The sequence below is a fragment of the Propithecus coquereli genome, unplaced genomic scaffold, assembly GCF_000956105.1.
Source record: "Propithecus coquereli isolate 6110/MARCELLA unplaced genomic scaffold, Pcoq_1.0 Scaffold145, whole genome shotgun sequence".
Taxonomy (NCBI): domain Eukaryota; kingdom Metazoa; phylum Chordata; class Mammalia; order Primates; family Indriidae; genus Propithecus; species Propithecus coquereli.
In genome coordinates, this window is record NW_012138858.1 from 417,874 (window position 1) to 443,761 (window position 25,888).

The 25,888-nt window shown below is 46.5% G+C and overlaps 1 protein-coding gene and 1 pseudogene across 3 annotated transcripts in view; both read right to left on the reverse strand.

The window, feature by feature from the left end:
- Positions 1–25,888, reverse strand: part of ASAP2 (ArfGAP with SH3 domain, ankyrin repeat and PH domain 2) — a 193,468-nt gene that overhangs the window by 17,444 nt on the left and 150,136 nt on the right. For both annotated transcript variants that reach the window (XM_012639955.1, XM_012639956.1), the window contains exons 16-21: positions 17,007–17,101; positions 6,269–6,458; positions 4,017–4,102; positions 2,691–2,806; positions 1,557–1,624; positions 66–179 (exon numbers count right to left, since the gene is read on the reverse strand). In XM_012639955.1, coding sequence (XP_012495409.1) covers positions 66–179; positions 1,557–1,624; positions 2,691–2,806; positions 4,017–4,102; positions 6,269–6,458; positions 17,007–17,101 — 669 coding nt within the window. The remainder of the gene's footprint in view (positions 1–65; positions 180–1,556; positions 1,625–2,690; positions 2,807–4,016; positions 4,103–6,268; positions 6,459–17,006; positions 17,102–25,888) is intronic.
- Positions 20,685–21,736, reverse strand: LOC105806749 (annotated as a pseudogene). The gene has a single exon (XR_001137288.1). The product of XR_001137288.1 is annotated as a 26S proteasome non-ATPase regulatory subunit 7 pseudogene (transcript).

Below are 25,888 nucleotides of genomic sequence, written 5' to 3' on the forward strand. Positions count from 1 at the left end.
TGGACCCACCTTGCTCTGAATGAAGCTTATCAAACCCTGTCAATGTGTGGTCACCGGGTACAGACCTGCAATTTCTCATCCATGTCATCATCACTTTCATCCAGGTCTTCATGGAGCAACCGCCACTCATATTCAACGTGGACATGAGAATTAAACCTTCCGGATAAGGCTTGGGTCAGCTGAGGGAACAAACGGGTGGTCAGCGCTGCTGCTCACACAGCCACGTGGAGCGGGCACCAACCACGGTGTCCACACAGACGGCCAACAGGCAGCACAGGGAGAGGGGCCAGGGCAGGGAGCCTGCCTTCGAGCCAAGGCAAACTCACTGAAATCTCCGGGTGTCAGGTTAATTCCTCTCCCTCTACCTGATTCATAGAGTAACCCTGAAACTCAAACCTGGTAACTCCCGGCGAGGGCTTTGTAAATTGTAAAGTGCTGTACACAGGCAAGGGATATAAGAGATCTAAAGGATGATGACCAGCCTGCAGGTATCAACACTACATGCGAGGGCAAGCTCAATCTTGGGAGAACGAACGTGTTCATTCACTGTTAACCCAGCCTTTTCCACCAGTATGAAAGGACTAAGTCCTGCAGAAAATGATCTGAACGACTATTTTCTCAATTCTCTCAGGTAGGTGGCTAGCTAGTTCCACTCTAGGTGCACAGAAGAGATGTTAATTCATTACACACAATGGGTGTCTTAGGACTTAGGGCTTAATTCTTCCCCATAGCCAGGTGGTGGATGTGTGACCTTGGGCAAGTTACTTCATGTTAAGGTGCCTGTTTCCTTATCTGTAAAATGGGGATATCTGTAGAAACGATGTCATAAGGTAGTTATAAAGATTAAATGAGGTAATGGATACACAGTGCATAGAAACAGCACCTGCTACTTATCTCACACTTGCACGGCCTTTATTGCTGGCTCTGTTTAGGGAGCACTCGCTGTGTGCCAATACCGAGTTCAGCAGTAACTCTCACCACCACCCCGCACACTGGCACACCCGACTCCGCTTCACAGATGCGGAGCAGCCTGGGGAGCATGCGTGTCCTCCCCCAGGCGCAGAGGTGGAGCCCACTGCACGCCCAGGGCCACCTGACCTGGTGGGCTCTTCCCACTGTCCACACTGCCTCTTCTTCCAGAGCAGGAAAGGAAAAGATGGCGCAGAACAACACCCACCATTTGGTGGGTGTGAACACAGTAAGGAAGCCAGCCTTGGGATGCTGCAAAGTAACCTGCGAAGAGCTTACAGATGCCAGAGAACAAGCAGTGTGGCCGGCCTCGGGCCTCTGCTCCAGTTGCCCAGACAACGCCAGCACTGTCATCAACATGTCCAACCAGCAAATACCGACCATGTTCCACGTCTCACTACGAGGGGCGGCCACCTCCTCTGTAAAGACTCCCCACTGTGCTTTCTCCAAGCCAGGCTGATTCTTAGCTGGTCCCACCTAGGACACTGAGATCTGCTCAGCAACACTGGCTGAGGAGGATGGGCCCAGCTCACTGTCCAGAAGGGACCCCCACCCCGCCACCCTGACCACGTGGTGTGGAGACTCACCAGCTCCTCACAGTGCTCATGCTTGAGGCGTTTGGCAATGTCCAATGGTGTCTCTCCCGACTCGTTGGCTAAAAGTCAAGGGCAAGGCAAGGAGGCATTACAGCAAAACCCAGCAAAGGTCTGACATCTAGGGGCAATTCACAAAAGGCACAGCAAAGCAGCACTAAATTAAACTGAACCCGATTAACGAAATCTGCAGTTAGTTTGACCCAGTTGGGGCTGAATTTGCCTTCTTATTGTATAGAACTGCAGGTGAGTATAGAAAGTAAAATTTTAAACAACAAAGTTGGAGCTATTCATGAAAATAAAACTCTTAAAGCAGTCAAATAATTAAAATCAATACCCAAACTGTAAGCTGTTGAATAAAGCAGTTCCTCATAAATCTCTGACCCAAAGCACTGCTAACCCAGTTCCATGCATTCGAATGTAATAAACTTGTACATCTTTAAGTAGTCTATAAATTTGAAATTTTGTACTTTCTTCTAAATAAGTCTCAGTCAATGAGGTCTGATTATTATTTTAAAATAAGAAGCATGGCCCTCAAGGAGATATATGCCTTTTTTCTACTCTTAGTCCTCTTTGTTCAATAGTTCTTAAAAAATACTTCCTCATGAGATGATAACAACCGTGCCTTGGCTGTCAGCGTATCCAGGTCCCTCGACAGAGGGAGGAAGGAAGGCAGGCTGAGTAAGAATTAGGGTGGTTGGGGCGAGGGGACAATGGATGGCATCTCTATCCAGTGAGCCATCTAAACCCAGAGCCAGGGAAGGGACTAAGTCTGGTCTCAGGCGGGGGTGAGAAGGCTCAGAGTTTGTGAACAGGACGTCAAAATTCCCTAACCTTGTCCAAATTCACCCAGCATCAGCGATAGCTGCAAGGCCCATCCTTTGCCTATCTGTAAAATACCTGTACATGCACCCAAAGTCTGAGTGACAGATGGGTGAATACTGCCAATCAATACGGAGACCATGTCAGCCTTGCAGAACAGGCAGGGATAGCCCTTCCTCATCAGAGGTGGTTTCCTTTCTCCTCAGCTCTAACAGGAGCGCAAAGGGTGGGCACTGTCCCCACAGCAGCGTGGGAACCGCAGACGGCGCGTGGAGGCCAGAGGGCGGCCGGACCCTGCGCGCTCACCTATCTCGATGGAGGCCTTGCCCCGCAGGAGGAGCTTGAGGCACTCGGCGTTGTCCGTCAGGCAGCAGTAGTGCAGGGCCGTGCTGCCTTTGCCCGTCTGTTTGTCCAGGTTCCCGCTGGCCAAGAAGAGGGACAGAGAAAAGAGAGGGAATAGTGAGTCACAGCCCAGAGGACCAGGGACTGCCCAGCAGGGAACCTGGGGTGAGTGAACGGTTTCTCTAAATCGTCCCCAAGGTGGATGTGACATGGGACATGCTGTCCATCCCACAAGGTGGGTGCGACGTGGCACCATCATCCCTGCCAGTGTGGACAAGGAGGCTTTGGTACGAGGTGATCAGGGAAATAACAAAGCGATGACAGAAGAGGCCAAAATGAGAGTGCTGAGCAGGGGCCAAGAGCGGGACAGTGCACCCCCCAGGCCAGCCCGGAACCCCAGCCTCCTTCCTGCTTCACAGGCCGTGCCCAGAGCCGCTGTGCCCCGCTGGGCTGGACGCAGGGCCTCAGGAAGCCTGTGTGACTCACCCATCCTGTCCCACTGAAGGATGGGGTCGAGCCTTTTCCCATCTTATTATTTGACGCCCCTGCCGGGAGGGGGAGAGCCGCTTTCCCAAAGTCCTGAGTCCCAAGACTCAGGCTCTGAGCCTGTTCGCCCTGGGACTGCCCTCAGAAAACAGGCTGAGGGGGCATCTCGAGAAGATTTTCAAAAGTTATTCCAAAGTAAAACAAAACCAGTTATCCGAAAAAGGTGCTCGTGCTCGGCAGATGTGAGACGGGCCACGGAAAACAGACTGTGCTGGGACCCCGTGACCACCCTCTGCGCACAGGTGCGTTCCTCGCCCTGTCCTGTGAGGTGGGTCTCATGCTGCCCAAGCACAGTGTCTTGAGCAGTAGAGGACAGGTATGAGGGAAGCGAAGATCTGCACAGTAGCCGCTGGCCTAAGCCAGAGATCTTGAACCAAAACACTGGCTTATGGGCATTTTGTTTAGGTCGAGAAGTTGCGTTTATGCTTTGATTAGAAATGGCCATTTACGTCCCTCAGAATGCAGCAGCTGTGTCTACTTGTGTCTCCCTGAGGCCCAGACACTAGAAGTTGGATCTTCCAGATACCACCAAGCGTTTCTATTCTCACACTCCAGGGTTTTTTTTTTTAGGATTTCCATGGAACAACCCATAGCTGGCAGCACTTTTTCTGTCCAATAATTCATGTTTAGATCTGGGAAGATTCTCTTGGCAACACAACTAAAGCAAAGCAGCAGCATCTGATTCCTTCTTAGAAATACCAAGGAATAGAAACAAACACCTCCCCTTAATTTTAGAACACCTACCTGTTCTGAACTAAAAAGTCTACAATGTGAAGAGAAGTCCGGTCCACGGATCTGACTGCGAGGTGCAGGGCCGTTTCATCTGGCTCCTGAAAACCAAAGACATTCCAGAATTCTAACAGTAGCTTTTGTATCCAACACTAAGTGAAACTGTGGATTTGTCTTCCAAAAGCTTTTTATTCTTTCCTTCAAGACACTTATCTCAGGCCAGACACAGTGGCTCACACCTGTAATCCCAGCACTTTGGGAGGCCGAGGCAGGAGGATCGCTTGAGCCTAGGAATTCGAAACTGCAGTGAGCTATGATGGCACCACTGCACTCCACCCTGGGCCACAGAGACTCTGTCTCTTAAAAAACAAAAAAAACTGCAAAAAACAACTTATCTCTAAGATACATAAAGCCCCCTTAATCTCCAAGCAAACTCCCTGCCCTTGGGAACGTGCAATTTAGAGATTGGTTCTGTTTCTGCTTACTCTGTGGGAAATGAATGAGACACTCAGGGGTTTCACTTCAAAGTCCTCACAGTCCATGCGTCCCCATCCCAGCATCAACAACACAAGGGACTGCCTGCAAGTAGAGTCTTGTTCAAAGAATCCAGAAAGGTTCCCCAGCATTCTCTGCTCCAATCCCTTTTCTTGCTTCCCAAGCACATAGAAATGTATGTTTCTTAAGCAGGCTTAAAGTTTTCCATTCTGTGCTTACAGAGGAGGCTGCGAATGCTAATACCTGTACTGTCTTCAATTCCTACCAGGGGTACGTGGCCACCACTGCCTTTTCTGAAAGTGTGTTAGCCTGGTGGGGGAGAAGAGACGAATGAGGGTTGCTTCGGGTAGGTGGGTGGGTGAGAGAACTAGAGGGGAAGAAAGAGTCACAGGACAGGAGATGGGGGCAGAAGCAGGCACCTCCCACCCCGCCTGCACCTGCCTGCTCAGTCCCCGTGACACAGCTCAGCGCTGAGCACACACTCGCCCTGGACTGCCTGGCACGAGTTCTTTCTAGAAAGCAGGGGAGAAGAGGTCCACCCCACAGCCTGCACGTGCGTGTCTGCCACCAGGCTGCTGCCCTAACGTGCCCCTGCCCAGGATGCCCGAAAGGACACAGCTGAACCCCATGACGTCCTGGATTACAAACACAACAGCCCCATATAGCAAGCTCTGCGGCCTGAGGTCAGGAGGCTGCAGGTGATCGAGTGTGTGTCCACAGGGTCTTTGTGCGTGAGAGTCAGAAGACATGTCAACCCCTTTGGCGCTGGCAGCTCACTGTGGACCCACGCCTGACAGTAATGCCCACCCTCTCGAGAGAGTTCCCTCTAGAACAGGTGATCTCTCCAGGCTCTGTTCCCTCGGGCTCCAGGGAGCAACCCCCACTCCCCAGAGCTCTCCTCCTCGGGGACCGGCCCGGAGCCTGGCTGCACAGGGCTCCCCAGCTCTAGGCTCACGCTAAACCTGTTCGCGGAAGACGGGCTCCTTTCCTGCTGCTGGGGCTTCTGAGAAGACACCTTCCCCTCCGCCCCGGGAGGGACTTTCTTTCCAGAGCTACGGTATGGTTTGGTAGACTAAAAAACTTCAGTTAGACAGGAGGAGTAAGTTCGGGAGATCTAATGCACTGCACAGCGACTACAGTTAGTAATAATGTATATTTCAAAATTGAGTAGATTTTAAATGTTCTTATCATGAAAAAAGATGAGTATGTGAGGTGATGGATATATATTAATTAGTTTGATTTAATCATCCCACGAGGGAGACATATCAGAACATCACATCGTATCCCATAAATATATACAATTATTGTTTGTCAGTTAAAAAAAACAATCTGGTTTCTTGCTACAGAACTCAGTGCCATCTTCTTCCAGAGAATTACATGGCTTTAGTAAGCATTTCTTTTTTTTTTTTTTTTTTAGACAGGTTCTTGCTCTGTCGCCCAGGCTGGAATGCAGTGACATCATCATAGCTCACTGCAATCTTGAACTGCTGGGTTCAGTCGATCCTCCTGCCTCAACCTCCCGAGTAGCTGGGACTACAGGTACAGGCCACTGCACCTGGCTAATTTTTAAATTTTTTGTAGGGATGGAGGTCTTGATATGTTGCCCAGGCTGGTTTCAAACTCTTGGCCTCAAGCTATCCTCCCACCTTAGCCTCCCAAAGTGCTGTGATTACAGGCGTTGAGCCACTGCACCTGGCCTAGTTCGAATTTTTAATTACAACGCCCCACCATGGTTTCCCCTTTCTCTTTCCTTGGAAAGAAAGGACTCTTACATGTCCATTGGCCAGTGGGATTTTTTCCGTAAGATCCACGCCATCAGCATAGGCTTGGAGTAATCCAAAAATATCTCTTGTCTTGACGGCCTCACAAAGGCTGTGAAGCTTCGCTGCATTGTCCGCGTGCTTTTTCCTTGCGTATCTCCTCTCGATGTACTTGGCCGTGATGTAGTCCTTTCTTGCATTCCTGAAACCAAATGTAATTGCAACTCACCAAGGGCCTCTACTGCACCCACCCTCATGCACCCATCTATAACACTCCAACAAATCCTGCTCCACCCTCCACGTGGGTAGCACTGGCTGTGGAACATGGCAGAGCAGCTGCCACGTGGTGCCACTGTTGTACCTGCATTCAGGGCAAACCCTGGGGCACCTGTGAGAAGCATCTGAAGTCCTCTAGTTTCCAAGGTGAGAGCCACCAATGCCTCACACAGGGGCCTGCCCCCATACGGAGAGGGAGCTGGCCAGGGGGCAGGCCCTGCGTTCTTGCAGCCCGCCTGAGTCTCTGCCTTGTCTCCCTGCCCCTTCCTGACCCTTGAGCACCTCATACACATCTGCACGTCTCTCTTACCCAGTCCCTCTGGCCTGAAATCCAGATTCTTCCATGGCCATTCCTGGGCCGTCTCCTCCAGGAAGGCCACTGCCTCTGCCCTTGGGGTCCCCCTGCCTGACCTCTGTTCCAACACCCTCCCCTGGAGGTTTGCCTGCCTGTCTGCCCAGTGAGCTCCTTAGGGGCACAAACGATGTTCTCTCTTTTGTGGGCACCACGCCTGCTGTAAAAGGCACTCACTTACTGGCTCTCAGATGAACCAAAATGAGATGTCAGTCTTCTTTGTGCTCTATTTTCTGGCCTATAAGTGGCAGCATGCTCAGACTCTACCCTACCCAAGGAGCCTGTGTTCAAATCCACCCCACTACAGACTGATAGTTTGAACTTGAACAGGTACATCATCTCTTTAGGCCTCAAGTTTTTTTATCTATGAAAACACACACAATTTATCCTCATAGTAGAACTTCAAGACATACATGAGTTAACACATCTGCAGAGCACACTGTAGATCCTAGGACCTTGGAAAGTGCTGATGAACTCAAGAGAGGGAGAGCAAGAGAAACAGCAGCTCCCTGGGCAAGAGGACGCTAAGCATTTTACAACCCCAATTACTCCAAGGACCTTAACAAACAGCAGCAATGATAAATAACACAGATGAGAGACACAGTAAATGCTAAATTACCTGTGACAATCAAGTCAGAAAAGTCAAGGAACCACACAAATATCCATCAGCTGATGAATGGCTAAACCAAATGTGGTCTATCCACACAATGGAGTATCATTTGGCAATAAAAAGGAAGGCAGCTCTGATGCACGCTACAGCAGCGAACCTTTAGAACACTGTGCTAAAAGAAAGAAGGCAATCACAAAAGGACCACGTATCACATGATCCATTGACATGAAATGTGCAGAACTGGCTCACAACGTAGAGACACGACATAGCTGCCCAGGCCAGGGGTATGTAGGGGAATGAGCAGGTGGGAGTCAACAGGTATGAAGCTTCTTTGGGGGGGGGTTGGGGGGACGTGATGATAAAAACCTGAAATTGACTCTCGTGATGGAGGCACAACTCTGTGAATGTACTAAAAGCCACTCACCTGTAAACTTTACGTGGGTAAATTATATGGTATGTAAATTGTATTTCAATAAAGCTGCTTAAAAAAAAAAAAAAAAAAAAAAAGGAAATGTCAGGAAAAACCAAATTCCACTGACAGTATTTTAGCTTAACATTTTAAATCTAATATTTTAAATCTACCAAGGATGTAGAGAGAATAACCTGGTAGAATTTTCTCCCTTTGCTTTCTCTCTTGCTTGTTCTTTCTGGAAGGTGTGAAATGCACTGATATTTCAGGTCGGACATGGAAAGGCGAACTGAAAGGAAGAGCCCGCATCGTAAACAGGCTGATGGGCAGCTTTGAGGGGGGACAGAGTCGTGATGAGCCTGGGCCACCACTGCCCATATGTGTGACGCTGCTTGGCCTCCTCACCTGTAGAGTAAGAATCATCAGCAGTCCCCAACCTTTTGGGCACCAGGGACTGGTTTCATGGAAGACAATTTTTCCACAGACTTGGGGTAGAGGATGGTTTGGGGATGATCCAAGTGTGTTACATTTACCATGTGCTTTATTTCTATTATTATTACATTGTAATACATAATAATTATACAACTTACCATAATGCAGAATCAGTGGGAGCCCTGAACTTGTTTTCCTGCAACTAGATGGTCCCATCTGGGGGTGATGGGAGACAGTGACACCCAAAGCGTGTTGCTTATGCCCAGTCTACTCTGTAATCTCATTTTGGTTGCTGTCACTGTAGGAAACCCTGCTTCACAAAGACAGGATGTTAGAAATGGAAGTAGGCTTTTCAGTGCTTTTGTAGCAATCCTGGGATATTCTACCTTGACTTGAATCCAGAACATATGAGATCTGAAGTTGTCTCAAACATACTTTTAAGGCCACCATCATTTATGATCTCAAGCAGTTGATCCTCTTCCAGCACAGAGTCGATCCACCTGGCTTATTCACAAATGGGTCGAGGATCCATTCCTTCCAGTTTGGGGGTCTTCTGTGGTTGGGAAGTAATGCTCAAACCCTTTCAAAAGCTGAGACAGGTGATCATGCACCAGCTGGGAGAAAGAAGGCCCTGCCTGGCTCCGTCTCTTTCAAAATCTCTGCTTATGTTTGAAACGTGTCAAAAATCCCAATGTTCACTGGTCACCCCCATAATTCCAGTTTGGCTTTGAATGCAGGCACTTTATCTGCCGATATGAACACAGTTGTCGTTCTCCCCTGAAGTGACAGATTGAGTTCGTTGAGCAGGTTGACTATGTCACACAAGTAGGCAAGTTTGCGACCCATCCTGTGTCATGAAATGTGCTGCCAGTGGTGACTGTTTTTCTAAAAGGAATCTCCGGAGCAGCTCTTGTAACTCAAGAACTCTGGCCAGTGATCTACCTTTAGGAAGCCGTCTCATGTCTGTGTATGAGAAGACGTGTGCTCTGCGTCCATCTCCTCACAGAGCTGCGTGAACAGACATGAGTTAAGGGCATGTACTTTAGTGTGGTTCATGATTTTAATCACATCCTGCAAAATGTTGTTAGGTTCAGGTGACATTTTTCGGCTAGCCAGCATCTCTCTACGGATGACACAGCGCGTAGACTCACATTCAGACGAGACCTCCTTGACCCGAGTAGTGAAACCAGAAAGCCGTCCAGTCATGGCAGCTGCTCCATCCGTGCATAAACAGACACAAAATGACCGATTCAGTGTTCCTGATACGGAATCTTTCAGAGACTTGAATAGTTCTGCAGCCGTGGTGTTGGCTGGCAACAAAAGTCCACACGACATCCCCATGCACGTCCTCCTGAAAAATATATGGCACAAAAACAAGCCTTGTTGCCTTGTTGTCAGTAACGGTGGACTCATCAACCTGGATTGTGTACCATGGTGATTCATTAATTCTCTCTAACAACCTGTCTCAATATCCTCTGCTATTTCATCAATTTGTATAGTTATGCTGCTAGCCGAAAGAAGAACACGTGCCACCTTTTCAACTGCAGACTCTCCTAAAAGTTCACAGCAAACGTCCTTAGCAACAAGCAGGATGAACTCTTTACCAATAGTAAAGGGCTTCTTAGTTTCAGCAATGCGGTTAGCCACTAAGAATGATGCTCTCAGTGCAGACACATTTGATGAAGTGGTGGCCTTCACTAATTGCTTCTGTTCTTCGTGTTCACGTTTTTTTCTTTTGATAAACTCCAAAGGCTTGTCTTTTAATGCAGGGTGCTTGGTCTCCATGAGTGAAGCAGTTTTGAAGGTTTCATGGCTTCGTTGGATAGCCGGCCGCCACGTTATTACACATAGCAGCCTGGAGAATGTGAATCACCTGTAGCGATGAACCCATAATTTAAGTAGGACTCTTGGTATTTTCTTTTAAACGCAGCTTTCATTTTGTTGGTAGTCTTAGTGTCTTCTGCTGTCTCCTCCTTGGGTCTTTCCCCCTTTTCAAAAAAGCTCTCTGGTGATGCTCAATTTTTTACTTATTTTTGCTAGAGTTAGCTTGTAGGCTTAGCAAAACTGTGACTGGGACAAGTAAGTGCACAGTGCGGCAAAGAGGCGCAGACGGAGGTGGTAAATAAAATAATGGGCAGGCCATGCACAGACTAAAATAAGTGCCGGATTCTGACTTAAAGCTGCCATCAGATGCAGCTTAATTGTCACTTGCCACTAATAGGTTTTGATATGAGTCTGCAAGCAATTGATTTATTATGGTTTCTGTGCAGCCAAACCTCTCTGCTAATGATGATCTGTATTTGCAGCTGCTCCCCAGTGCTAGCATCACCGCCTCAGCTCCACCTCAGATCATCAGGCGTTAGAGTCTCGTAAGGAAAACAACCTAGATCCCTCGCATGTGCAGTTTACAGTAGGCTTCGAGTTCCTATGAGAATCTAATGTCGCTGCTGATGTGACAGGAGGCGGAGCTCAGGCAGTGATGTGAGTGATGGGGGGTAGCTGTAAATACAGATGAAGCCTGCCGCTCACCTCCTGCTTTGCAGCCTGGTTCCTAACAGGCCGTGGACTGGTACCGGTCTGTGGCCCAGGGGTTGGGGACCGCAGAGAATCACGACTACACCTACTCCGAGGGCTGCTGCAGGATTAATGAGATTCCACACTGAATCACTGAGCACAGCATTTTAGAAAGGCCAGCTGTACTTACTGTAACACTTGGTGCTGGACAAACAGGGGGGCTAGGGTGGTGCAGGGCAAAGGGTCGGGTCAGCTCTTCCTGGCTCAGTGCCTGCCGCATTCATACTCACTCCTGCTCGGCCACCAAGCCCCTCCTGTCAACACCTCGGGGGTCCTGGCTCAAGAGCACCAGGGCTCAGGAGGGGGCAAGTCAATTCCAGGCTTCTAGGGGAGAGCGGGGGCTCCAGCCACTACTGATACCCTCCCCCAGCAGATCCTATTACCTGGGCACTCTATTCTTACAGGCTCCAGGGGATAAGGGGTGGGAGGGGAAGAAGTCTTCTCTAGCTCCCCATCAAAGGCCTAAAGATTGCATTTCTCTAAGTGTGGGCCTCAGACCACGGGGTGCTTACAAAACGCAGGGTCCCCAGTCCCAGAGAACCAGAACCTGGAGGCAGATCCAAGTAGCCTGGCCATCTCGATTCTCACTGAAGGCTGACAGCCACTGCCCAAGTGACACACAGAGTCTTGAGAGGGCAAAGACCAGGCAGGAGCACACCAGTTACCCTAGTCTGTAACTCACCACTGTCTACAAACCAAGAGCACATGTACCTGCTCCCTGTGGGTTGGTGTTCCCCCACAGTTCTCTTCTGACCTCCTCCCTCTCACCCAGCCTAGTCTATGGCTCTATGGTGAGTACCTGCAGCTGCTACAGCAGCCATGGACTTTTCTGAACCTGCCCCAAGTCTACCCTGGACTACTTGTCCCCCTAAAGGGGTGTCTGAGCCCCCTGGGAATGGAACTCTAGGCAGAAAGTGGATCTTGCCTACCTCAGGGTCCCTGAAGACAGGCCAGCCTAGGACAAGAGGCCGTTACCCACGTTGCCCAGATGGAACCAAGTGGGCAGGGGTCTCCTGGCAGCATTTGCCAGGCCTCATAACTGCTGCCCTTGGGTGCGTGTTGCTCCCGGACAGGATGCCCGGATGTGTGTGATGCCCACTGGTCCAGGGGAAAATGCATCCCAGAGCCCTGGCTCCACCGAGTGGGCAGCGCATTTCACAGCCCAAGAAGAACTTCCAGGGGCACCTGGTGAACTCGTGCTCCAGCACTTTTAATCACGCTGCATCCCTCCTGCTCCAGCCCATTTCACTCACCCTGCAGGGCCCAGGTTAAGGCTGGTGCCTTGACTACCTGCTCCCCTGCCCAAAGGTGCTAACAAGAACACCACACTGACTGCGGTCAGGGCCACTTCTGCATGCATGATCTCATGGGAGTCAAGTGGCAATAACGTCATCTCATTGGACCCTCACAACAGTGCTACGAGTTTTTATCTCCACCTTGCAGATAAGTACAGCAGGTCCTCGAATAACACTGCTTAACGTCATTTTGTTATAACATTGGCAAGAAAACTATTCACAACCAGGCTACTGTCTCTGTGGACTGTGTACATTCTCCCCATGCCTGTACAGGTTTCCTCCTGGTACTCTGGTTTCCTCCAGTGTCCCAAAGCTATGGATGTGAGGTGAAATGGCATGTCTACACTGTCCCAGTATGAGTGTGGGGGTGTGTGTGAGCACACCTTGCAATGGGACAGAGTCCTGTCCACGGCCGGTTCCTGTCTTGCACCCTGAGCTGCTGAGACAGGCTCTGACCACCCGAGACCCTGAACTGGAATACGTGGGTAAATAATTCTCCTACTAACTTTTATTCATCTTTTTAAAACATATGTATAGCTCATATTTATTTCACTGTTTAATACTGGAACTGTTGTGTGTCTTTATTTAGAAGTTTGGTGATGCTTTTATGACCAGAAATATGCTGTAGGGACTTAACTCATGCTTATATCAATTAGCCTACGGTAAAACAGTTTCCTTATACTTTGTTTCACTTAACGTTGAAGTTTCCAAGAACCTATCACAACAACGTTAAGTGAGGACTTACTATCCACAGAGGCGAAATTAGATTCTGTTTCTCAGGCAGCTGGCAAGCTCGCTGGGGGCAGACTTCTTTTACTCATGCAGGTTCTCCCCTTGGGGCCTCCTAGCTTGACGACGTGTTGTGTTGGGCAGCCCATTTAATGATTTAAACATCTCTTGTGACAGGCAGTCAGACTGGACAGTTGTCAAGTTTCATGCACTTTCAACAATCACTGTGGGAAAGTCATTACTGCGACCCCTGGAGGAAGGGGGGTAGAGATAAGCTGGATTTCCTGCAATTATTTTTTCATATATTATTCATCTGCCCAGGGCTCTGAGGCCCCTGAAGGTGGTTCTTCCACAAACACAGGCACCACACTGTTGAACTGCACTCCAGCTTCCCTGGTTTTGTGAAGGTTTCTCTGCCAATGCAACGCCCTGCCTTTTTTTTTTTTTTTTTTAAGACAGCCTTTTGGAGAAAAGCAATGAACTTAAAATAACGACACATTTGGTATTCAGAAGAGGAGCTTTCCTTATGCTTCTGAAGGACAGGGTTCCAAATGGTCCCAGGTCAGAGAGAGAAACAGACCGGCCTCTGTGGGTAGATATATGTCTGGCCTTTCCCTCGACACCCCCAAAATCCATCTGGGCATTCACAGACCACTAGAGGGTGTCTTTGGTTTTCCCTTCAACAGATTTATCTGCAGACAGTGTGTTGTTCTCAGATAAACCTAGTAACAGTACATTCCTTTTCATCTGAAAGTAAAATATTAGCTTATTTAAGTAGGGATAGAGCTGGGACTACTTCTCTGACTTGACTCGTTAAATACTCATTGAACCATGATGATACGGAAATAAATACAAAAATGAGTAAGGTGCAATTCATCAGAAAACTATATGTAAATACTCAGGTATACTCTGAAGTGGGTATTTTAAAATGTTTTAAAATAGAGCCAAATGCTACAGGAGCACAGAGAGCCAAACAATTAATTTCGACTGATAAGGAACAAAAGGAGGTGGCATTTTGCCATCACACTGGCTATCCACCCTAATTTTGAAAAAAAGAAAGGAAGGGGGAATGTTAACTTCCTTTTCCACAGTGCCAAGGTTAGGGATGAGGACCTCAATGCAAACAGAACATTTCTATTGAAGGGTTCCAAATAGGTAGATTGTTTTTGTATGTTTTTAAATTATTAATTATTTTGGAGACAGGGTCTTGCACTGTCACCAGGCTGGAGTGCAGTGGCATGATCATGGCTCCCTGCAGTCTCAAACTCCTGGTTCAAGCAATCCTCCCACCTAAGCCTCCCAAATAGCTGGGACTGCAGGTGTACGCCACCATATCCAGCTCACTTTTAAATTTTGTACAGAGGAGGTCTCGCTATGTTGCCCAGGGTGGTCTTAAACTCCTGGCCTCAAGCAATCCTCCCACCTTGGTTTCTCAACGTGCTGGGATTACAGGTGTAAGCCACTGCACCTGGCCTGTTCTTTTGAGACGGAGCCTCATTATGTTGCCCAGACTTGGCCTCTAGGTCCTGGGCTCAGGAGATCCTCCTGCCTCTGCCTCCTTGCGAGTATTCAGTTTTCAGAATCATCCAGCCCCAGAAGAAACAAATGCTCTACTTTTATAAGGTACTTGGAAGAAATGATTTATCATACACTTTGTTTAAAATTGACCGATATTACAGCATTTCAGGGGACGGGAACCTTCAACGTGAGATGAACAAGCAGCAAGAGCAGGTGTCAACTGCGCAGCAGTAACTCAACCCACCATACCAGGCCATGGCAGCTCCTTTGCTACATAGGACCCTCAGGCTCTCCCAGGAAGAGTTCATTCACCTCTGGGTAACTACCCGGAGAGGACCTCAAGTTTTAGGGTGTGTACAATCAGTGCAGGGCACCTGTGTGGCCTCTATCGCCCATGTGAGCAAGAGCCAGCTAGGTGCCAACACCAATGCATCATGAAAACCAAGTGCTGCATGTCTGACCTCCTCACCTGATAACTTCCCCAAAGCCTCTGGGAGGGTGGAGTGTTATCTCCCTTTCCATATTAGAGGAAAATGGGGCTCCAGCTCAGAAAAGTTAAATAACCTAACCCAGTCCCAGGACTCAGGTAGGGACTGGGATATCTGTGTCCCTATTGCCTCTCTGAGTCTGGGTAAAAATACAGATTTGAAACTTAGATCCTCATCAAGAAAGGATATTAGCTTTGTGAGCCTCGTGCCTGGTATCTAAAACCACACATTATCCAATCTCAAAGAAATGCTACACCACAAACACTTGTTACAAGATTCAAACGTACACGGACTTTCATCTAACACCAAGCAAATGGCTCACCTGACACCTGATGCCCGAGACAGCCAGCAATGGCCATGGCACCTATTCATTCCTTTAGAAAGTCTCAGCGCTCTCACTGCATCCAGTCACATTATCACAACGCAAAAGAGCACAGGTGCTGCAGCCTCGGTTTCCCAAAGACACGTCCCACAAAATGGTTCCAAAAATCAAAATTCTCTGCTTTTAACAAAAGGCCCATACACTACCACCTATTTTTTTTTTTTCGGACAGAGTCTCGCTCTGTTGCCCAGGCTAGAGTGCTGTGGCATCAGCCTAGCTCACAGCAACCTCAAACACCTGGGCTCAAGCGATCCTCCTGCCTCAGCCTCCCGAGTAGCTGGGACTACAGGCACACGCCACCATGTCCAGCTAATTTTTTCTATATAAATATTAGCTGTCCAATTAATTTCTTTCTTTCTTTTTTTTTTTTTTTTTTTTGAGACACAGTCTCACTCTTTTGCCCGGGCTAGAGTGCCGTGGCGTCATCCTAGCTCACAGCAACCTCAAACTCCTGGGCTCAAGCGATCCTACTGCCTCAGCCTCCCGAGTAGCTGGGACTACAGACATGGGCCACCATGCCCGGCTAATTTTTTCTATATATTTTTAGTTGTCCGTAATTTCTTTCTATTTTTAGTAGAGACGGGGTCTCGCTCTTGCTCAGGCTGGTCTCGAACTCCTGAGCTCAAACGATCCACCTGCCTCGGCCTCCCAGAATGCTAGGATTACAGATGTGAGCCACCGCGCCCGGCTACTACTGCCTATTTGTAAAACCATTCTTAAAAGACATCGCTCATTGTTACTCAATGACCTTTGCGGAGACCTGTGCCATTAATTCTATTTCAAGCTTATTCCATGGAAAATGCTGTCTCTGGAAATGAATTTTTATACTTTCTCTTATCACGTTTTTCATTTATCCTATCGTGCCAGAATACCTTGCACCAGCTTCACCACTTAAATGCAGGCACTGTCTCTTTTAACTGGCTTGGTGACCTTTCTCTCTCCTTCCTTCGGTCTGCCTCACTTTGCATCGTAACAAAGCAGGTAAACCACCCCAGAGCCCTCCTATTTAGTCGCCCTGAACAGGGCTGAAGTCTAAGGTGGGCAGGACACATGCTGCCCAGACCCACTGCTCTACCTGTCCATCTCCTTTTCAAAGACCAGTGTGATCTGGGTGACTTACACTTTGATAAAACTGGCAAGAAAATTCCCTGTTGTAAGCTCTGCCTCAGTGGGCTGGATGGATGCATGAAGAGGCACAAAAACTTCTCAATCAAGTTTTGTATCAACAGTACAACAAACACACAAAAAAATGTACTGAAGAAAACCCCACACTGCAAGGACACTGGTAAAGAGAGGCATACACAATCATGTATCTATGACAACTAGCCCTCCCCGTGGCTCAGAATTTATGCAGAGAGAACAACCAAGATGAGAAAGTGACTCAACAACACAAAGCCCAGGGTGTTACACACACAGCGGCAAGTGAGCCTCACCACACCACCACCATCATGTAGGCACGGCATTTGCTAAACCGGCTTTCCTTTGGCCTCTTCCTAAAAAAACAGCCACAAATTTCTATTTGGTCACCCAAAAGGCTAAAGTGACCAAGAAAACCTAATTTAGGCTGATTTATTCCCTAAAGAAGCAACAATGGATGTACCCAACACTTGTCAGTCCCCTCCCCCCTAGGGCTTTGGTAGAAGGCAAATCTTTGTTCGGAAAAGAACAGTCAGTCCCATACTTACATGTCGCTCCCTGGATTGGGTTTGACTGAGCCCTCGGCTGGTAGGCAACACTCCATAATCTCATTAAAGCCTGCATTCCCAATATTCTTGGCAAGCTGCAAAAATAAAAGTCTATTTCAGGGTACTCAATTATTAATACATTCCGCTGCTACATATTACTCATACATTTGATGGTTTATTTAATGGCCACTAAGAAATAGAGCGATAAAGTTGTTTGCCTTTAATGAAGATGGACAAAACCCAAAGCCCAAAGGTAGCCATAAAATTAAAGATGAGCAGTATGCCTATTACAGAGGAGCGTTCTCATAAATGCCCCCTGGATAGAGTACCGATAGAGACAGGGAGAACCGGTGACTTGGCCCAACGTGGGTTTCCATCCTTACCCCTACACCTCCCAAAAACCTTATGCAGAGAGAACCAGGATGAGAAAGTGACTCAACAACACAAAATCCAGGGTGTTACACACACGGTGGCAAGTGAGCCTCACCATACCACCACCATCATGTGTCTGTTTCACGTGTCCCAAATGACCTTTATTTATGCCACCTACCAGGTGGCTCTAGCCAGTGGAAAGGGCACTGGGCCAGGAAGCCAAGACTCCGGTTCAAATCATGGTTCTATTACCACCGTGTGAGCACAGGCAAGGCAGTTTACCTGAGTGTCAGAATTTTCATCAATAAATGGGATGACACCTACCGCAGGGCTGTAATAATGATAAATGGGACAATTTAGGTGAAAACACTCCATAAACTGAAGCACTAAACATGTAGTGTGTTGGCTCCAATCGTTGCTTTCCAATCAATCTTCTGACATTTAAATATTAAATTAACACACTCTAATTGAACACTTACTGAATACCAGGCATTGTCCTTTATACATGCGTTGAACATCTCTAATCTGAAAATCCAAAATCTGAAACTTTTGAACACAGACGTGATGCTCTAATGAGCATTTCAGATTTTTCTCACCTTAAGTGTAAAGCACAATGCAAATATTCCAAAAACCAAAAAAGTCTCAAATCTGAAACGCTTTTGGTCTCAGGATTTCAGACAAGGAATACAGCATTTTGGATAAGGAATACGCAACCTGTGGCAGATATAAAGATCATGGTTTATATTATGATACTTTGACAATACGGCAACTGGCATTCTTTAGAATGAATGAATGAATCAATGAATAGGATCTCCTGAAGAGCAGGGATTTGTTCAACTCATTCCCCACACCCAAGGTCAGCTTCCCGGTCACATCCTTAAATGTTTAATGAAACAACACTAGAAGGGAGCCCCGAGTCCAGCGCTTTGAGAGAATAGCTATTTTAATTTCCGTGTTGAAAATGATGTGTTGGGGAGTAGTGACAAGTAGTGACACTTCTGATATTTCTACTCTCAATTAATTATGCAGACAAAGGGTTAATGGAGATGCTGGGGGTGAGGGCGCTGTAGCTGCCTCAAGGGTCTGGTTTCCCTCTTAGGGGAATTGGCTTAAGGAACAGCCAAAGGGATGTGGGTTAGACGTGGTGGAATTTCCTGGTGGCAAATAACAGCAAACGGTGGAATGGGATAGTCAAGCATGTAGAAGAAATTTTTCAAGCAAGTGGGGTAGCTTAATAGTTGTATGATGAGCTTTCCTAATTTTACCTGGTCCTTGATAGGTAAACAAAGCTTTCTAGATGTTCCAAAGCACCAAATGCTAACCAACTCTACCTCCTTGCTCTGTCCTGGCTCTGTGGCCTCAAACCATCACCAGGAGGCAAAAACCAATATGCTGTGTTGCAGTTTTCCCAGGTACAGGCTAATGGTCAGGTGGCCTACCACTTACGGTGACAAGTATCTACGTACCATGAAGCTAAGGCCCTGCAAAGGATCCCTTAGGCAATGGGTCTCAGATCCAGGACTGAACCTCAATATTGGAGCCCCTGGTTTATAGCTAGGCATGCTCAAATGCCCCGTCTTACAATGTGGACACCGTCCCAGCGAAACACAACATTTTCCCAAAGGGGAGTGACAGAAGAAGCCAAAGTGGCACCCCGTATGTGCCAGAGACCACCTGGGTGCCTCCTCATCTGTGCTAAGCAGATAGGGGTGGGGAGGGTGGAGGAGAATTCCCCAGGAATCAGAAAACTGCTTCCCTTCTGCTTGGACTTGGCTGGTTTACCAGGGGACAGCTGGTCTAGGGAGCCACTACATCCATGCGTCACACTCATCCAACACTAGAGAAAAGTGCTGCCTCACGGTTCTGCCAAGCTCTAGCTTATATTTCAGCCCACAGAGAACCCCTCTGGAACCACCAAAAAAAGCAAAGCATTTGCACATGGAGGCTGCAGGGTCATGTCAAGAAAATGTGGGGCCCAGCAGGCCGTGCGGGCAGAAGCTGAGGGGGCAGGAAGATGGGGTGTCAACCTGTGCCCTCATATCTCATGCCTTTCACTGTCACCCAGAAGGAATTTGAGGGATGTGAGGGGGAGAAATCCAGCTAGACTGGATGTGGGAGCAGAGACGGGAGTGTTTAAGTGCCTCAGCACCCAAGGCAGCAAGGCTGCAGCCCAGCCCCTCAGCACCCAAGGCAGCAAGGCTGCAGCCCAGCCCCTCACTCTTCCTGCCACTTGCGAATGCACCCTGCACCCCTCGTCTGTGCGTGGGGCATGAGCCTGCCCTACCGCAGCTCAGTCTAACGAGGCAGGGATGAATTAATAAGACAGAAACACAATGCAATGAGAGCTGGAAAAGAAGTTTGTCCCGAGCATTACAAGGACAGAGATGCCAGGTCCGGATGAGAGAGCAGTCCCTTGGTCAGGAGGACTTCTCTCCTCGGCACTCGCCAAGAGGGGGAGTCATTCTGCATGGGCCAGTCTCCTTCCCTGAGGGCAGCACCCGAGACAGGAACACGGAATCGCATACTTTGCACACCCTCAGCACCTACCTGGGCAGAGCCCCCTGAGTCACAAAGAGGCCTTAGGTTTTACCTAGAAATTGTTTTTAGAGTTTGGGGTGGATTTGGGGAAACCTTCTGTTCCCTTTTTCATGCTTCCACAGGGAGGGACATCAATTACTGTGACTTTCTTCTCCTTTCTCTAGTCTGACTCACCCCAGGAGAGGAATGAGCACATGAGAGCCACAAGACTTCTCTGACAGCTGAGCTCAAGAGGAGAACCGGCCAAGGGTAGCTGTTCTTCCTTAGCCTCCTGCCCACAGGAGACAACTCCATGGTCAGCTCCTCCTCCATGCTGGCTTCCTGGGCCAGGAGAGTCACACTGCCTGGCCTGGGTGGGTCAGCAGGCCAGCACACTGTCACCCACTTTGTGAACCATGGCAACCAACTCAGCCTCAGCCAACAACAGATCTGAATTGGATCTCTATTTGCTTACCTTACCTATCATCTCTCAACTGGTTCCAAATGTGCGTAGGGAAATGGGTTATTACTCATTGGGCCCTTCCAATCCCAGAAGGGTGAAAGGCTTAGAGAACCTAGGACACCTTCGATATACAGATGGATACAGGCCCAGACAGGTGAAGGGGTTTGGCCAAAAGAATCCTCTGGAGTGTAGGAGAGAAGTTTACATATTATGTTTTTATCTGAGCCTTTGAAACTTCTATGTTTGATATATTTTACAAAGCATATAATATACTTAGTATAGGTATAATTGCAAGTTTATATATATATATATATTTTTTTTTTAGTTCATAAGATTTTAATTTACAAATTAAAAAAAGCTACACGTTTTTTCTTTTTCTCTTCTTTCTTCACGTCACTCTTTTCCTTATCTTTATCTTTCTCTTTGTCATCTTTTCTATCCTTTTTGCTCTCTTCCTTTTCCTGCCCTTCTTTCTTCTCAGCATCCCGGTTGGCGATCTTGTTGTTGATGAGGTTGTGCAGGGCAACCACGGAACGGATCAGCGAGGCCAAGTACACCACCACCATCTGGTCGTTGGTCTTCAGGTAAAAGGCCTTGACGAACTCCTGCAGGCTGACGTCTGGCAGCAGGTTGAAGACGTCCTGCAGCTGGCAGATGATCTGGTTGTTGATGGGCAGCTTGCCTGTGGCTACTTTATCCAGGAAGCTCCTGATGTCCAGAAGCTTGGAGTTCAGTCCCTTCAAACCACGCACTTGGTTTGTGATCCGCTGGGACAGAGTGCCCACTATAGTGTCTTTGATGTCTCGTAACAAGTGTTCGACTCCAACTTCCTCGGCTTCCTCTGCTCCAATTTCACTGGTCACGTGCTCGAATGTTTTTGAGGTTGGAGTTCCATCATCATGAACTTCTTCCACTGAAATATATGCTTCTGTGGGCAGCCCCAGGTCCTTCGACTTCACATCAATAATGACCAGTACTGAGTTGGGACAGTGTCTTTTCATGAGTTCATTGATGGCGATGTCATTCTTGTGTAGTTTAGGGCCTGTGTGGTACCACCCAACTATTCTTTCTCTGGCATTGACCTTCTTAAACATCCCATACATGTTTTCCAAATAATCATGGTCTAAAAACCAGACAGAATCATCTTTGTCATCTTCATCAAAAGGTACCGCAAAACTGTTGGATACATCAAGTATTTTCTTTTGCCATGACCCCAAAAGCACACCAACAACACGCTTCTGATTTCCGACCTTGCCGATTTGGCTGAAATGATCCACCACACTGAGCAGCACCAGGGGGTGGACCACCACCTTCTGCACCGCCAGCTCTGGCATCGCGACACACCCAGCCCGCCAGGCCTGGCTCCCTGCGACCTGCAAATACCCTATATATATTTTTTGATGCTCAATTTTTTCTGCTAGGATTTGTGGTTTAAAAAAATTCAGAGCCATGATTTTTAAAAAAGGATAGGGCACAGGTTCTGGAGTCCAACAGTCTGGAGTGTAAACCCTGGCTCAGTCATCTGGGCAAGTTTCTTAACCTCTCTGGCCTCATTTCTAAAATGGAGTTCTTGTTTAGATTAAATATAATGTATGTAGAGCACCTATGACAATGCCTGGAGCCCAACAATTATTCTATAAATGATAGCTGATTGTCAATTTCTTGTTGCCTTAAACAATTACTTTTAGCATCCTGCGTGGCTCAGGTGAAACAACAGTTATGAGTTGTAAGTAAGTTCTTGGTCTTTGGGGGGCTTTCCCCTCTACACACTCTCCTTCAGACTTGGCTGTGCGCTGACCTGCTTTAATACATGACAGCTTGTTAACAGCCTCATGAGAACTGAAACAGGAGAAAGTCAAGAAACACAGCTGAGGCAATAAATATTTGTTAAGGTAAAATTCCATTCAATTTCAGAATATCAAGATTTCCTTTATTACTTTCACTTAGGATAGTGAAATGCATCACATGATGCTACTACCCTAGTACCAATGATACTGTTTTTCATTATGACCTGAAAAATCAATGATGAAATCATTTATCTTCTACATTAAGGAGGAAATTTCTCCCTTTAAAATCTATGCTTACCAGAAGGTTTTCTAAAAACAGGTTTGCTTTAAAATCTAAGGATATCAAGCCAGTGTGTGCCAAAAAATGAAGGCAGCATGACTCCCCAGAACTAATCAACTTAATACTTCAATTTCTCAAATTCCGTTCCACTGACTAAGAAGTGACTCTAAAAACAGGTAAAGGGACAAAAAGATTATTACTAACCAGCCACCTTCATGGATGCTGCTGAAATCCATTGAATTAACATGGAAAACGTATGTGCTTTGAAACAAAAACAAATTAGGAAATGGTAAAACAAACACTGTATCATCTGGTGAAACTATTTGCAAACCTGAGGCCATAAAATAATTTACAGAATTAAGCAAAAGACTCTTATCATGAGGAACATGGTGAGGCCATATGGAAGGACTGGAGTGACATTTATGGGGTGAGCATGTGTCTGTTTAGGGACTCAATGCCAAGAGAAAATGAAAACACAGTCGAACCAGGTCCTCCTCACATACCTGCTGTCTCTTTCAGGCCATTAAAAAACCCTTTCCTCACAGACAACAAAAGCAAAAATAGACACATCGAATTGCACCAAACTAAAAAGCTTCTGCAAATCAAAGAAAATCAACACAGATAACCTGTGTAATGGGAGGAAATATTTGCAAATCCATACTCTAATAAGGAGTTAACATCCAAAATGTATAAGGAACCCAAACAACGCAACAGCAAGAAAACAACCCAATTTAAAAATGGGCAAAGAACCTGAATAGACAATTCTCAAAAGAAGACATACAAATGGCCAACAGGTATATCAGAAAATGTTCAACATAACTAATTATCAGGGAAATTCAAATCAAAACCACAGTGAGCTATCACCTCACAAGTGTTAGAATGGCTTTTATTAAAAAGACAAAAGTGTTGTCTAGGATATGGAGAAAAGGGAATCCTTGCACACTGTTGGAAGGAATGTAAATTAGCACAGCCATTATAGAAAATGGTATGGGATTGCCTCAAAAAACTAAAAATAGCACTACCACATGAATGAGCAATCCCAATTCTGGGTATTGAAGACATATATATACCCCCTTGTTCAATGCAGCATATTCACAATAGACAAGACAGGAAATCAACCTAAGTGCCCATTAATGAATGAATGGATAAAAAAAAAAGTGTATATATACAAAATGGATACCATTTGACCATTAAAAAGAAGGAAATCCTGTCATTTGCAGCAACATGATGAATCTGCAGGACACTATGTTAAATGAAATAAGCCAGGCACAGAGAGAGAAATACTACATGATCTCACTTATATATGAAATATTAAAAAGTCAAACTCACAGAAGCAGAGAGTAGAATGATGGTAACCCAGGGGCGGGGGCGGCAGGGGAGAGATGTTGGTCAAAGAATACAAAATCTCAGCTTATGTACAACATGGTAACTATAGTTAACAATGATGTATTATCTACTTAAAAACCGTTGACAGTAGATTTTAAGTGTTCTCACCATAAAAAATAGGTATGTGAGGCAATCAATGTTAACTAGCTTGATTTAATCATTCTACAATGTATATAAATATACCAAAACATCACATATACCATAATACATACAAAAACATACAATAATACATACAAAAAAAACAGTAAATACATTTTTTTAAAAAATCTCCCCGTCACCCTGAGGCATGGGCTGTCCTGCTATTTACCTAAGAGATGAGGGATCCTACTCCTGTGAGACAACTTGTCCAGACTGCACCCACCAATCTCTTTTCATGGGGTACCAAGAGGTCTCATCAACATTTGCTGCACAAGAAAACATACTTTGATGAACAAGTCGACCACAGCCTTTGGCACTGCACACAGCTCTATGGATCAGAAAGGTTCAGCAGTGAAGCAGACAACCAGCACAGGCCCTGTGTGGTCTCCCCACGGAATCACGTATTAGGACATGTGATCATTTTTGTTAAAATCATCTTGAAGGAGAAGATAATGATGATAGCTAATAGTTTATAGTTCCTGCTATGTGCCAGACATAATTCTAAATTAGATAGATAGATAGATAGATAGAGAGAGAGAGAGAGAGAGAGAGAGAGAGAGAGAGAGATGAGAGAGATGAGAGAGATGAGAGAGATGTGTCAAGACTTAGGAAATTCTCTGTTCAGGCATATGATTGTCTAAGCAAAATAATGCAACCCAGGTGGCTTTAAAAAGGCTTGAAATTTCTATGCTTTACAAATGAATACTAACACTTGACTCTCTCCACGTACTGCCTAACTGAAGGGCTGAGGAATAAGGTTTCAGACACGATGTGACACCGACAGCACACAAGACTGGGGAGATAGATGTCCACCTCCTGTGGGCCACCAGAGCACCAGCCAGAGTGCAGGGTATGGTGGGGGGAGGATAAATCCCACACAACACACCATGGCGCTTTCTCTCCTTTTGCTTTTCTGATAGCCATGGAGGAAGAAAGGCTGAGACGAGAGAGAGTGTAACTATGGCAGATGAGATTTAGAAAATATCTGCAGATATTAATAAAACAGGAAATGCCTGATTTCTCATCATGGTTGAGAGTCGGCCAAACTTTATAGACAGAGGCTCTGGAAGACAGAAACTGAGATCTGAACCAGGGATTAGAAGTCACTTCATTGTTTCATCAAGATGGGAACACATTCCTTTCAATTTTCTTTGGTGTTTTCCTCTTTAGTAGGCTACAGAGTCTCATGAAGATCATTAGTTAAATTTCTGAGGCACATTTAAACAGTCATAACAGATGGAGGGGTTGGGTCAGGCTTCTACCAGCTCACGAGAGCCAACTGTTAAAATTTAAGGAATTTTGTGAGCCAACTATTAAACACGGCTGCTATTAAAAATTACAGTATATAAACTCATAGCTAAATAAATTATATTAGAAACTAAGGCATCAGATACTCAAAACTCATCACTTCCTAATTATTTTACTACATTTTATTATTACCTATGTATGTTCTTAAAGTTATTTGTGTTGATTGTATTTGTATGGTGGATGTACCACACAATGGTGTGTAATCAAACATCTCTGTCCAACTTCACGCTCAGTAATTCACATGTATAGCTTGAAATTGACTGTGGTGGGAGTATTTATACCACGAGAAGAGGCTGACTGCAGACCAGGGTTCTTTTTGCCCCAGAGGTGGCTGTAAAAAATTTGTGGGGGGTGGGCAACAGGCAGGGACAGTAGTGATGTTCAAGTGTTTACCACATGGCCACGCAACACACCAGAAAGGCCAGTTCGTGTCTCAGGCTCCTCAAAGGTTAGGAACGTGTGGGTCTGGAATCAGATTAAAGGGGCCCTCACCACAGTTCTGTCACATGAATAGCCACATACCCCCATGCATATTAAAATATTCTAAGCCTCAGTTTCTTCCTTTGTAAAGTAGGGATAACATACCAAGGTCATCTGGTTTTTGTGAAGATCACATGAGCTAATACATAGA